This window comes from Cricetulus griseus, chromosome 5 (assembly GCF_003668045.3).
Source record: "Cricetulus griseus strain 17A/GY chromosome 5, alternate assembly CriGri-PICRH-1.0, whole genome shotgun sequence".
Taxonomy (NCBI): Eukaryota; Metazoa; Chordata; class Mammalia; order Rodentia; family Cricetidae; genus Cricetulus; species Cricetulus griseus.
In genome coordinates this window covers 163,653,907-163,669,388 of record NC_048598.1, presented here as the reverse complement: position 1 = coordinate 163,669,388, position 15,482 = coordinate 163,653,907, and the positions used below count along the sequence as shown (strand labels likewise).

The 15,482-nt window shown below is 35.9% G+C and overlaps 1 protein-coding gene across 6 annotated transcripts in view; it reads left to right on the top strand.

Annotated features, from left to right (window-relative positions):
• Dgkb (diacylglycerol kinase beta) overlaps positions 1 to 15,482 on the top strand; it is a 649,271-nt gene that overhangs the window by 121,400 nt on the left and 512,389 nt on the right. For all 6 annotated transcript variants that reach the window (XM_035445438.1, XM_035445436.1, XM_035445435.1 and 3 more), the window contains 3 exons: positions 5,710 to 5,759; positions 8,978 to 9,052; positions 12,215 to 12,334. In XM_035445438.1, coding sequence (XP_035301329.1) covers positions 5,710 to 5,759; positions 8,978 to 9,052; positions 12,215 to 12,334 — 245 coding nt within the window. The remainder of the gene's footprint in view (positions 1 to 5,709; positions 5,760 to 8,977; positions 9,053 to 12,214; positions 12,335 to 15,482) is intronic.

Sequence of the window (15,482 nt, the reverse complement as noted above, 5' to 3'; positions counted from 1 at the left end):
AACAAATGCTCTACAAAATGCTAAAGTCTTGTAATCTGAGGAAGACTTCCCTACCTCCTTTTTTTACACTCATGAAAGGACACACACACACACACACACACACACACACACACACACACACACACACACCTGATATTCTCCATGGCAACCTCCCTTCGACATCGGCTTAACACTCTCTTTAGCAGAGAACAATTTCTCAAATGTCTCTTCTATAGGACTTGGTTCTGTATACCATAAATAATTAAATAGGTATCTTTGTTTCTTTTACAGTGTGACAGGTAGGACCTTCTTTTCATAAACCCAGTTAACATTCTTTAATAAACTGTGGTGACTGAGCTCTCTCTGGTGGTAAAGCGTACACACTGCAATGAAGAGCATACTCCTCAAACACTGATCTGGGACTGATCATTGATAACCTGGTCTCTCAGGAAAGCTAGCTATCACTAAAGCAGTCGAATATATTCAGAAACTAGATTAACAAGATTATGCTAGAGATCATTAAAATTTTGCTACTGAATTGAAGTGAAGATAATAAAACCAAAACTCAGCATTTTAAATAAAATTTAAAATGCTACAATGAATTAAAATTATAACTACAAAGCAGTTTAGTTAAATTTAATGGTATCTTTTTGTTACTTCTTACATGTAAAGCATTTGCTAAGCTTACTTAGGAGTCATAACAGCTTAGGTCATGAATAAACTATATGGGCATTATTCTTTAAATATGTATTTATTATTTATAAACATTAAATAGCTTCAGTTCAAGATTTATTTTGTATTCATAAGAATGTGTAAAAATCTCTTTCATTCCAAAGAAAACAGTGAATTTCTGTTGAAGTGACGGCCACAAAGTAAGTTTGCTCAGGTGTCCTCACTGCAATGTTTGGGATGATGAAGACAAATATTATTTCCAGATCTGAGTATGAATGAAGGCACCATCCATCTCCCCCTAAAAGGACTTTGGCACTGAACTTTGATTATTTGTAAACAAAATAGACAAACATTTTGGATCTGTGAGAAGCATGCTTCTTGTTTTGGTTCTTAATGCCACAGATCCTTTGTCCATAATCACAGGCAGGGCATTCACTTATTACAAAGCACTGGATGACTCCAATAAAGCTGACCTGAGACTTTTCTCCAGTGGCATTCTTGTTTATTCTTTGAGGTTCACGGCTCTTTTTTAAGCTTACAGCCATTTTCCTTATTTTACAATTATATTTTTTAAGACATTTATACAAACTAACCTCTGCTTCCTGGTGGTGGTACCTCGATTCCCTGGCATTGTTCCCTTTGCACCCGCCGTTCTTACAGGTTTTCTCACACTGCTCAAAATACTCACAGGCTTTCTGACCTCCTGATTGTGTGGCCATGACTCTGAATATACATCACCATATTCAGGAATTCTAAGGTTTTACTTTTTCTTTTTAAAGTATTTTGTTTCTTTTACAGTGGTATTTTCCCACATCAATAAAAAAAAATCTACTCCTCATCCACTTCCTTAGCAATTTGTGGGTTTTAACCTGTCTTTGCACATTTACAAATTCCTAATATTCTTTTATGGTTTCAGTACCTAAAATTATTTGTAATAAGATCTACATTAGCAGTGTCTAATGAACTACATTACACAGTTCCTTCCAAAAGAGTTATGCCATACTAAACATAACATAAACCAGAACTACAAAGAAGAAAGGGTAATTAAAAAGGAACAGAAGTGGATGCATTGAAAACAGGAAATAGTTAACTCGCTCTGGGGGAGAGAACTGAATTTAATCTTCTGTTGTGTTTGATCACCAAAATGGGATGTACATACCTGGGTTTAGGTCAGATGTCCCAACGCAATTACTCACCAGAATCCCTTGCAGGGCCTGTAGGTTACTGGGTCCCCCAGGATGTGGGATCTGACAGTTGGCTGACTAAAAGGAATGGACATGAAGCACTGCTGCTTTTGGACAAGGATCCCCATTTAGAAGAGGAATGAATTATGAAATTTTCCCTCTTCAGTGACAACTCACCACCACCAATTTACCAGAAAGGGCTGTTGCCTTGGCATTGGTATTTCTGAATCTTTCTTGTTGGTATTAGATAGAGTGATTACAATGTTTCCAACATTCAAGAAAGGAATGTGTCTTCTACCAAAGTGAGGATTCTGTTAACTGCTTCTCACCTTGTCCTTCTCCCCAGCAGTCTTTTCTCCCAGACATAAGTGCAAGAGTTAGCTTGAAGTCTACCCCATTACAAAGAAGCAAGTACAAAGGCCGGAACATAAGCCATTTCTTTACCTGTCTTTCCTTAATCCAGTCCTCCTGTCTCCATGAATGTCTGCCCTACTTACTTGGAAAGTGTGCAACAAAGATATATGTGCTGGGGTTGCAAGAGGGCTCCCTTTTTCTTTCCTGGTGGCTATCATTTGGATCATAGGGGTCAGCTCAACCGTTAGCAGACACACACGTCACTTTACACCATATTGCTACCTGTCCTCCACATTCATCTTCCTTCTGTACCAGTGTGTCCAACCCAGCCCACTGCCACATGAGGCTGCTCTCATACAAATCCTTCTGCCATCTCTTAATAGGACATTTTCTGTTGACGCTTATGCCTGTTAGAGTGACAAATGTATAACAAGGGAAATTAGCAGGAAAGCATGGGGAAAGTGCGTGATTGTCATTAAGGACTGCCATGTTGCCACTGTGTGTAACATTAACCTGAAATTCTGAAATATGTTACTAACAGGCCCTAATGGCCACCAGTTGGACAGATTTCCTATAGATTACGCATGAAAGTGACCACAGTCACCAGTCTTCTTAGTCGAAGAAGGTTCAAGGCTTCTTAGCCACTGTATGGTCTCTTGTTATTTGGAAAAAGCCATGAATTAATGCTTTTTTGTTACCTCTCTTATGGGAAAGATGGAGAGTATTTTCCCATTATATTGGATTCAAAATTTTCTAGGCAGCCAATTTTTTTAATTCCTGTCCTTATATTTTACTATCAGATATTGAAAAATGTGTAGCTAAAAATTTGCATTTTGAAGAATTTCCAAATTCAATATCATTCAAATGAACACTGTTTTTTTTCATAAATTCAGCATTATGTTTTCATATCAGTCGTATATCACAGAAAGTACAAAGACTATATAGTTTTTGTTGAAAGGTTTTCAGTGAAAGTCTTAGACAGAAATTTTCAAGATTTTTCAAAGAGGAAAAGTTTTAGAAAAATAGAAATTTTCTCATCTTACATAATATGACTCGGCTCTGACCTTTTATCTGAATTCAAGTGTGGGTACATAACTGTTGCTATGTAAAGTAAAATGACATGATAATAAAAATAGAAAGAAAGTGGGCTAAGCTAGCTCAAACTTTTGTAGCAAGTCCCCACCTTTGAACCGTCAATTTGACAGAATGATCTGAATATTGGGCTTACTTTATTCTGGTATGGAAAACATTTATAAATCTATATTGGTCTGTCTCTGCTTTCACGAATTAAGAAGAAAGGGCATTGTTAATATTTAAGATTTAAAAGTTTTTTTCCCCCAATATTATTCAGAAAGAGGATTTTAAGAGGAAAAGTCTTCAAAGACTTGGCAGGCTGGAGAGCTTTTGTTTCCTGGAGCTAATGCCTGCCCTACCCTTATTTGATTACTTCTCTTCCTGTAACTAGTCAGTCTTCAAATTCTCAACTGTAAATTTTATTTGAGCACTTGTGATCTTTTTACACCTTTCTTGACAGTATTCCCCTCCTCCCTGATGACACTTGCTGCATTCTCCCCAACCATTATTTGAATGTTGCACTTTGAAGGCAGAATTTTACTTTCTTGCCTGAATTTATTTTCGTTTTTACCTTTCTCTTTTTCTTTCATTACACATTTGGGATGTATTTTGCATTTTTGATGACCTTTTCTTTAGTTTTTCTGAATTTTCTTAACTTCATCTAGAATCTATTTGTACCCAGGAGGACCTTTTATGCTCCTATTCTTATTCCTAGGTTGAAACTTCTTTTCTTATTGAGTCCCCTTGGCTCAGTTGCCAGTGGTCAAAAAACTGCAACATGTTTGAGCCATTTTAGTGTTTTTTTTTTTTATTTTTTTTATTTTTCCATTTTTTATTTGAATTAGAAACAAGATTGTTTTATATGTCAATCCCAGTTCCCTCTCCCTCCCCTCCTCACCTACCACTCTCCCAACTAAAATCCTACCTATCACATATCCTTCCTTGAGTGGGTTTTATAGACTTTTTTTCCAGTAGAAATAAGAAGAGCTACTGGGCCCCTACTTCTGAGATGGGAGCTGGGCTTCCAGCACCTCCCCTGTTCCTGCTATGGGACTCTTCTCTGGGTGGTCTGTGAATTCTTTTCTCTTATGAAATTATTTTTAGTATTTTATGCTATGCTAGAAAATCTTAGATGCTCAGTGTCTACATTGTGGGTTTTTTCTTTAACTTTTATCATTTTATCCTCAGTTATTGAGTATTCCAGAGAGATCAGTATTTAGCATGGTTAAATACCTTAAAATTTTAGCCAGCTGTAATTCAATAAATACACATTTCTTCCAGTTTTATATCTTTAAGGCTTACTTTCCTATTGCAAAAGAATATAAAGTTATATAAAGTTATAGTTATTTTGAAGACATTTAAAAATTTATAGTGATACACAGAAATTTTGCATCGTGTACACATTATGACTTAGATGTTGGAATTATGTAATCATTAACTTCAAGAACAATTACAGTGATACACACTCTCTAAGTTGCCAGTGTCACTATAAACATACAAAACACAGATATAAGATCTTCCCGGAAATTATGCAAACTCAACATAAACCCTCACTTCCACTCCTTTGTTTTTACAGCTGTGTCATTCTCCTGTGTGTATACCTTAAGATGACACCTGCATCCTCTTCCATGGCCTCCTTGGGGTCTTTGAATTATACAATGGAGACCTCAGGCCTTGGACTCCTGCTCTGCTTTCTTAGCCCAGTAGGAGAGTCTGTGTTCTGAATATCTGTACTTGATTAATTTAAAAATGAGGTACCCAGTGAAGCCTGGCTGCAGATCCAACCCAAGACACCAACTGGTCATGCTAGTACTGTATGTGTAGGAGATTCCACCTCCATCTCAGAAAGAATATATTATTATAAACTTCTATTTCCTCTCTCACGTTCAGTAGGATAAATAATAATAGTGGCTTATGTTTATATAGTGGGCTCTACATTCTGGGATGTGCCTGTGTGTCCCATTTCACTTGACTGCCACAGCAAAATTTGAGCATAATGGCAGGGTGATTATTCACATGTCAGGCATAAGAAAATAGTCCCATGGATTCTAAATTTCAACTGTTTTTTGAAACTCTAAATCAATTTTAAATCCATTGTCTTTCCACCTCCACTCTGCCCTTTAATTACCAGATGCTGAATATTTCAACTTCTCCTTCATATTTGAATTTACCACTAAGGATTAAAAACTGAAATTTAAGCAAATAATGCTACTTAATTTTCTCTAGATACAAACAGAATTTTGTAAATGTAATATTGGAAACCCAGTATTTAATTAACCAATTAATTAATTCTCAGTTTAGCAAAAACTCACTAATAAAGGCTTTGAGCAGCAGAACTGAAATATTTATCTTAAAAAAGAAACTAAATTTTGAGAAATCTACCTTAAACCAACTTGACATTTCTAATCGCTAATCTTTTGTTTTCATGTTTTTTTTTTTATTCTAGTTATGTTTCGCCTTTATGACACAGATGGAAATGGCTTCCTGGACAGCTCGGTAATTTTTTTTTTCAAACTTATCTGAAAAATTGCAAAATAGTTGTTTTTCTTTGAAAGAAGCAATGGCTAAATTTGCAGCTATCACTACAGAAGGCATACACACCTCATAGAACTTCCATCTAGCATGCTTCTCAGCTGAACAGACAGGATTGCGGGCATCCCATCCAATGGATTTGAAAATAAAATGACTTGATTTCTGCACTAACTTAGTAGAAGAGATTTCTAGCCTTATGAACATTACCGTGAAAAGAAGAAAAAATTATTTGTAAAATTCCTCTCTAAGAAAAAGTATTGAGTAAGCACATAGATTTTAAAGAAATTGTGAAACTGATTTATAATTTCCCCCTTAAAATATTCTTACTCATAAATGCCGTTTAGAGGAGTGAATGTACTTACAGCTTGATGTGAGAAATCTGTTTTGACAAAGTCTCATATAATTTTGTAAGAAGCTTTCATTGCATAGCTTAAGCCAGAGGAAAAAAAAAATAAAAAGCAAAAAGTATATCTGAATGATAACCTGAAAAGTGTAATTTAATGTTTCATTTCTAATATATGGGAATCAATGGTGGCTTTCAGAGAGGTAGAAATGAGACAACCAGTGTGCACATCAGTACTTCATGCTGCACTCAATTCCATTCTATATTTGCTGATCATATATTTTGTGTCTCCAGGAAAACTACAAACAGTAATATAAGAGTTGATGTTGGAGTTGGTTTAAGCATTTCCAACTCTGTGGGTTTATCGATTTCTGTATTGTCATTGTGGTGATGCTGAAGACTGAACCCAGGGAAGCACTGAACAGCAGACTCAGCTCTAACTTTTAAAATACATTTAACAGTGAGGAAATGCAGTAATCTGATGATATGGATCATTGGAAGACTTTTATGTTGAACTGGTAGAAGTTTCTGTGGCTCAAATAGACCTATGTATTTACTGAAGTTAGTTGTGCATATGTTTATGTGCATTGATGCTATTGTGAATGTGTGGAGTTCAAAGGACAACGTGCAGGCTTTAGCTCTTTCTTCCACCAGCTCAGGTAGTGAAACTTGGTGACAGAAGCCTTATCCTGCGGAGCTACCTTGCCACATAGACTTTTACAAGGATACTAGTGACATTAGACATTAGAATAATTGCATGCTTGCTTCTACAAAAGGAAGAAAACACTGTGATTCCCTACATCTAAGAATGAGCTCCTCCATTAATTGATGCTGTGACTTGGGGACTTCTTGGTTCTGGACCTCAGAGTTCCTTTTTTCCTCTTCTGTGAATTAATCTACACTTAGAAATGCTGAAATACAGAATGAGCTTACTCAGTTTTTCTATTGCCATTTCACAGAAAGGCATTTAGATTTCCTGTAGATGTTTGAAAATGTTTATTGTATCATTCATGCCTACACTAATGCAAATTATATTCTAATACATCTAATGCAGATTTGTTTTATGTAATGTTTCTTTTTAATTAAATTAAAATGATATGTCTTAACTAGGCTTTTAGCCATGGGTTGGCAGCTGATTTGAAAATTCATTGAAGTGCTTTTTTTATTCCTGGATTTTGTCCATTTTAAGGGAACATATGTAGTTGATTGCTGCAAACACTTATAACTAGATGCCCAATATCAAACATTGACTTGGGAATGAATGGATTAATTCTTATTTTCTGTTTTCTTTTTCATTTAAATTAAAGGTCAAGGTATAATCTCCAGGGTTTTTTACACAGTTAAATATCAGCTTAATATTTTGACTTCTAAGAATTTTTATTGATGATATTAAAGATATAACAGTTCACCTTCTTGCAGCAAAACATTAAGAACATTGTTGACTTGAACACTGAATATGACTCACATTATTATTAATGTTTGTTGATTATTTTCAACACTCTGGTGTTGTGATGAATTTCATATAATGACATATGTTGCCTTTTTAGATCTTTGTGGTAGTCATGAATCTGGATAGGTTAGGATGTCCATTTCACTTGTGAAGAAACTATCTAAGAGAGGCTAAATGATTTGTCTAATTTGTATGTTTATGACAAAGTCCATGAACCATAGGCTCTGTTCTTTGGTCTAGAATCTTTAACATCTCCACAGCAATGGGATAAATGAGAGGTTAGTAATTCCCACTGAATCGTCAGCTGGTATTTGAGTTTAGCAGTCTCTAATTATTTTATTTGAATTGCATTTTCTGTGACAACATTTCTCACATGACGTATCTGTTAGTTGTGTTTCTTCTGGGAATATTGTAGCTCTCATTCATTTCCCAGGGCATCTCTTTGGTCCAATGAGTTAACCTCTTCTTGTCATATTACTTACTGTCTTTATCTCATGAACTATGACCAAATGTGACAAGGATTCTAGTAGAAAAATCTTTGGTTTTATATACTTTCAAGCTTGATCTTTATATAACTTTACATTTCAAATTAAAACAAATATTACTTTTTAAATAAAATAGTTTCTATATTATAAGTAAACATCTTATGAAAATATGTAATTGTTTTTCTGGAGGTATCTGAGAATATGAAAATTTAAACAAAATTTGACCTTCTCAGCAAATAAAACCTGCATCTGCTTAGCCTTGACCTCAAAACACCATTCTAGTGAAGTATCCGGAGAGGTGGCCAGCACAATCAATATGCATTCTCAGAGCATGAAAATAAGCTCTCAGGTGTCTGTCCATGCCTCTGAGCATCAAGACTTCTAGTGGCTTGAGAAAATGCTCATGTACTCCTACTTTCAAGAAATCCTGGCCCCAGGAAAGTCCTGGTTGGTGTTGAGGCTCCCTCTCCTGGTGAAGGTTTCAACTGAGGAGCAGGGTGGATTTTTTTTTGTCACTTTTTTTATTATTATTATTAGTTCAAATTAGGAACAAGCTTGTTTCACATGTCGATCCCTTCGCCCTCTCCCTCCCCTGACACCCATTCCTCCTCCTATTTTTCCCTGGTGTAAGAAGCAGGGTGGATTTTTAAGCTACCTTTTTTCTGTATATCAGTTATAAGACTCTATAACAGTTAATAAAGTTTAGATTTAGTCACTCTTTTCTATGTTGTTAAAATACATCTAAATATATTCTATGTATGCATATGATTTTCAAAAATTGGTCATATAACCATTTAAACTCTTGTACTAACTGAACAAAATGCTCCAAATCCTAGATTAACTAGTTCTTTCCTCTGTTTCCCTCACTCCCACATATCCTCCATCCCCTCCCACCCCATTCCAGGAATTGGAAAATATCATCAGCCAGATGATGCACGTTGCAGAGTACCTTGAATGGGATGTCACTGAACTTAACCCGGTAGGCATATGGATGAGTAAAGTATTCACTGATGTGTGCATGGTCGCTTTCCTTTTCAGTTTTCTCAGGACCTAATGTTTTGTGATCATTTGTTTTTAACTTTTGTGTTTCAATCACTATATATAACAGGAAGTTGAGTTGATTCGGCATGGAATGATAGGGTCCATGTGGTGTTCTGAAGTTGTAGGCAGCGACCTTGGCTCTTTCTTCGTCATGTTTATTATAATGTTATGAATGGTGAGATTACATACAAAGGGTAAGTGGACACTTCTGATGGCCATTGCCAAGGTCATGCTACATAAGGGGCTGCTGTGTTTACATCCAAGGTGCATGGTGTCACCCTCCTGCATGTTATTTGCGCCTGTAACTGGAGGATGCACTAATATACTTACTCCCTAGGTGGGTGAACTGAGACCCAAATATGTTGAAATTGCTAACTCAAGGCTCTACAACTACTTAAAAACACAGAGAGGAAAATTTTACTGACTTATTTAAAGAAACAGTGTTTAAAACAATAAAGATGTCTTCTAAGAAACTGAAGATGTCTTATTGTGTATGAGTTTAAAAAAAAAACTCCAGCATCATTAAAATGTGTTGAAATATTCCTTTTTAGGCAATTTAACTTTAGACACTTGACTGCTTAAATGTTGAAGCACATTAAGTTTATGAAATGTCATGAAGAGAGCAATTCAGTTTTGTTTAAAAGGTCTTCATACCATATAAATCTGAGGAACTTATTTGTAAATCAGCCCTCACATTATACAGCTACCTTCATGATAAAGCTCGAGATGCCCTCTCCTCCATCTTAATCAAAGGCAGGGAAGTCCTGAGTCCTTTGAATACAGTGACACCATTCTTACCAGGATTGAGACTTTTTCCTGTTCTCATGTTCTAATTCAACTGCATTTTGGTTGCATTGGTTTTGTGGTGAAAATGTGCCTATGCTCACAGCAAGGGACACTGTCATTCGAACTTGTAGTTTGTCTATGGAATTCAAGGAATCAGTAAGTGTGTAATTAATTGAAGAATTCATCTCAATAATCTACTAAAATCATGAATAGAAGTTCTGTTGTTCCTTTTGATCAGAAAAAAAAAAAAAAACCTAGATTAGTATTTTCCCACCTGTTTAGCTTTCTGTCTGTGACAACTGTTCATCTGCTTATTCTCATGGGAGCGAGGGAAGGGGAAAACTGTTTCTATCAGTTGTCAAAGCAGAAGTAGATAACCACAAACTTGCCAGAAAACATGTTTTTTGGTGCCTAGTGTTGTTCCAAAGTGAGATACAGGTGTTCCAAAGGAGGCAGCAGTTGGTGGCTGAACATTTGACCGTGACTGATATCTATTGGAGATTACAAATAACAACAATGGCATCATTTGTCTGAGTTATCATGATAATGTTGGCCTCCCATCTGGACAGAACAAATAGTAGAGAGTTATGTAAACATCCTTACTTTCAACATGGGTTTGCTGTCATAGCGCACCACCTTATCTTGCTACAGCCTCAACAGCTCTTTTCCTTTTAACATTTATAGACTCTTTTTCATATACACAAATAGAGAAAGTGAACACGATGGGGTTGCTAGAATCTAACAGGAAGACCTAGATGTCCTTGGCCAGAACTTGTTAAATGAATCCAGGCTCTAACATTGGGTTTAGTAAGCATGAGTTATTGAAGTATGAGGCTGAGTATGTATGGTATATCATTTCAGTCCCATCACTCTGGCACTAAAGAAGGTGAGGTATTCAGCCAACTTGAGCTAATTATTAAGCCCCTTCATTACAAAGCCAAAAATCAGGCATACTTTTGTGAGACAAGTCTCACCATGCCTTGTTTTTTGCTTTGACAGGATCTCACTATTTAGTATAGTATGGCCTCAAACTCCCAGGATTCCAGCTCCCGGGTCCTGGGTGCTGGCATCTCAGGTATGAGCCATCACAACAAGCTTATTTCTCTTACTTGATCATCTCTAGTCATTCATACACATATCTGAAAGTGAAATAATGTTTCAATCAGATCTTATGTCATTTTATCAAATTCCAAATGTTTTGTCTTTTATTCTGAAGATAATGAAATAATGATGGGGATGTGACCTGCTCCCCAAAGTCTTCTCCATTCAACAGATCCTTGTTGCTAGCAAAGGAAACATTCTGACAAAAGACACCAAACAACCAGGCAGAAGGCAAAGGAACTACTTTTTACACTTCCAATTCAAGGATCACATTCATAACATCTTTTCACATCATTGTTCTCAAGATGTTTGGATGTATTTTTCAAACTGATTTAAATGCCTATTTTATATAAAGGCAATGTATCCCTTATTCTTCTATGTTTCTAACATACATAATTTTCCTAGATTAAAATCCTGTTGACCTTCACAGCAACCAAGGTTAGCATAATTGGAATTTGGATATAATATATATATATATATATATACTATATGTTACATATCTATGAATTTATACTTACATAAAATGTATATATTTGTGTTAATAGTCACCCAAACACTAAATGGAACTTCCTGTTTATGCCAGGGATCTTTAACTTAACTAATACATCATCTCATTACATTTTCCCAAACCTTTGAAATAATCATCCACATTATCACCACACTCTAAAAAGGTGACTGTTTCACAATCACCCATTTTTGTACATTACTTGCAAGCTGTCTTCAAAGAAATCTAATGAAATATGATTAGACTTTAGGCTTTGGCTCTGTTAAATTGTTATAAGCAATTAAGAACAACTTAATTCCCTCACCTATTACTACTTAACAAAGAATTATTTGAGCTCTTTAACATGATGTTAATTTGTCCAGACACTTTCTGGCATATATATGAACTTAAAACATGATCTTGAGGAAGTAATTAGAGACTACTATCATCATTGTATTAAAAGTACCTTTTACTTCTCACTGTGTGGCTGGTCTTTGGGGGAAAAAGTTTAAAAATTGAGCTCCTGCTTCTAAAAAACCCATCATCATGGAAAGCCTGTTTTTATAAATCATAGCAAAGTCAACTATCTTCCCAATAAAAGAATTAATGTATTTATTTACAGACATTTTCTCTACTCTCACTAAGTGTCTACTCACAGTATGGGCTAAACTGTTGGAGGTAATGACCTGTTGAATTATAACGATTTTATAAATTAAATTCTTTTTACAGATCCTCCATGAAATGATGGAAGAAATTGACTATGACCGTGATGGCACTGTGTCTCTGGAGGAGTGGATTCAAGGAGGAATGACGACTATTCCACTTCTTGTCCTGCTGGGCTTGGAAAATGTAAGCCTTTGCACTGGGTCCCTGAGACACTCTTTGGCAGCATTCCATGATCACATGATCAGGAGAGTGGGTCATCTTCTACCATTCACCATGTAGTGAGTCTCTTAACTTCTAGTAATCCCACAGTGTGGTTTTGTGAAACACAAATCCATGGAAAACAAAATGTTGCACATAGGTATGTAGGAAATATAAATGGGATTGGGGCTTAGGAATGTCTGTGGATGTAGGAATACAAAAGCAGGCTTCAGGGGATTGGCATTGTCTAATTTCCATCTTGATCCCCCAGATTTTTTGCTGTCTCTCTCACCTTCTTCCTCAGAAGATCCATGGAATTTCAGATGTAGTCACAGGGCAGAAAGTTGAAATACATATGGGAATTATCCTTAAAATAATTTATTAAAAAGTATATGCTATTCTTCACAATTCTGGTTTGAATATTTAACTTTATATGAGGACTTAGGGATTATCTCAGTCTACTGCTTTGTGAATAAGGATAAATTAAGAGAAAGATTACAAAAAAAGAAAAAAACACGCAAGGGAACTAACACATTCATTCACCTTGAAAAATGATGAAGTATGTTTTGATCTTTGCTGTACACAATCTCTAATTTTTAATGATAAATTCCCATATAGCTACATAGTATTTTATAAGGAAATTATGAAGAAAGCATAATGTCAAGAGATCAATGAGGAAAATAAAAGGAAAACAGTAAAATGGCAAAGTTATAAGGTTTACTGCAGCAAAGTACAGCTGTCAGATAAGTTAGGATCCATAGCACAAATTCTACTTGGTATTAATAATAACAACCCAGAGACAGATATTGGGGTTAAAACTGAAAGTCAGGTAAGCAAAGCAGCCAGTCACTAGCTCTTTCCTTTAGTGAAAGCCCCAGGAATCCTCAGATTGAATATGACTGCATATGTCTCCTCAAAACCCAAGACTCCAAAAAGTTCCTGTCTCCTCTGCCTTATATTCCTCTCTCTGCCCAACCATATCACTCTTGTCTCCATCTTGCTAGTGTTGGGATTAAAGGTGTGTGATCCAAAGTGCTGGGATCAAAGTGTGAGCTCTGTTTCTCTTTTAGACTAACTCATTGTCACTTAGGGCAGGGAGGACTTGAACTCACAGAGATCCATCTCTCTCTCTCCTGAGTTCTGGGATTAAAGATGTGTGTCACGACTGCCTGGCCTCTATGGCTAGCTAATGTCGCTAGCTTTGCATTTTGATCTTCAGGCAGGCCTTATTTGTTATAACATAAACAATTATCACCACAAGGATCTTGCAAAAATACCCCTTTCCCAGAAATTAAATCCACAAATTCAAAACTAAAAGTTGCAAACTCTAAGTGGAAGAGATCATATAGGAGGAGGAGGGAAGGTGTGGGATGTATGAAGGATGTGCGGTTGTCTGGCGCTGGTGAGGTGGCTCAGTGGGACAGCACCTGCCTACCATACTACCCAGAGCCCCACAGAAAGAAATAGAGCAAAAGCAAGGAGTTTGTAAGCTTGAATTGAGGGAAGAAAACAAAACAAACAAAACAAAAGCCTGACAAGATATTTTTATTTGGAAGTAATGGTTTAGCGATTTTAAAATATTATACCACATAAATACTTTGAAAAATCATTTAAAATAGCATTTAACTATAGATCTATAAAATTTTAAATCAAAGATTTAAAGAAAGACTGTACTTCATTTTAGTGTGACAGTATCCGGATAAAAACCTTTGAGTTTGATTTAGCAGTTAGTTATATGTAGTTTCTGTTACCACTGTATTGAAAATTAATTCTTTATGTTTTGGGTGCAAAAGGATTGTTTGGAATTTAACAGGAGAAATCGATTTACGGGGGAGTGGGGGGGCGGTCCTTGGTCACCCGGACTGTCTTCCCAAATATGGCCACTAGATGGCAGTGCAACGTTGCTTAATACAAAGATAGGTTTTTTTTTTTTCGTTTTTTTTTTTTTTTTTTTTTTTTTTTTTTTTTTTAAATATGGGATTGAACTTTTTCCCCCCCCGCTGTAAAAAAAAAAAAAAAAAAAAAAAATTTAAAAGGAATTTCACTCCATTTAGTTTTTTTCATATAAAGGTATAATGTGACAATTTAAATTCAATTTAAATAAAATGATAACAGCTGTAAAACATGATCTCGGTTAACAGCATCTACTAGAGAGATAACTCCTTAGGGAGACCTCAAAGACAGCTGAGTGATGAGTGAGCCATTGTTTTTTAAGAATTGAAACTTGCTTCCTTCCTGCAGGCCCTTACTGTGTTATCACTCACAAAGGATTCCATTCATGGCATTCTGTGTCCCCTCCACACCCATCCTGGATTTGCCTATTAAATTGGGAATCTCTGTGCAAATCTTGAAAGTGGCCATTCATGTGAAGTCTGCTTTGCTAAATTGTCGTATACATTTGTGCATATGTTCAGGTGTGACCTTGGGGAGTAGATCCTAAATGACCACCTCCTAACTGTCATAGTATATTTGAAAGCTACTGCAGTGTGCTAGCCAACCTGTCCTGACAAGAGTGGACCTGGGAAGCACAAAGCTAGACCAGCACTTGATTTCATTGCACTTTACTATTTCTATTCATTACGTTTCCAGGCACTTCTCATTTTCAAGTGTGTCTGCTTTGCTCCCTAAACCAGAAGTCATTCCTCGTGACCTGATACTCACTAAATTACTATAAAGTGGCTGCCATTTCTTTTCCCGTCCAATAGTTTCTACAAATGTCACAAAATTCCAAACAAACTAATCAGAAAAGGACAAAGTATTGCAGTCTGACAGCTGAGGGTAATTTAAGAGCTTTATGTGTTTGGTCACCTAAGAATTCTGTCCTCCCTTTTCAGGATTCATGTCATTGAATAATGTTTGCTTTTTGTTCCTTCATTTGTTTGTTTGTTTTCTGGACAGCACTTTGCTTAAAACTTATATAACTCAGATTAAGAAAAAAAAAAAAAAACTGAAAGTCATGTCTTCCAAGACCATTGGTATATAAGGCTTGCTTGAAATGGTTAATTGCAAAATGTTTCAGCCTCTCTTTTTTTTTCAAAACTTAGAAAACTAAGTTTTCTTTATTATATACAGAAGGAGATGGCCCGACTTCACTCTGCCATTTCAGTATAGTGCCCTTGTGAAATCTTGGCAG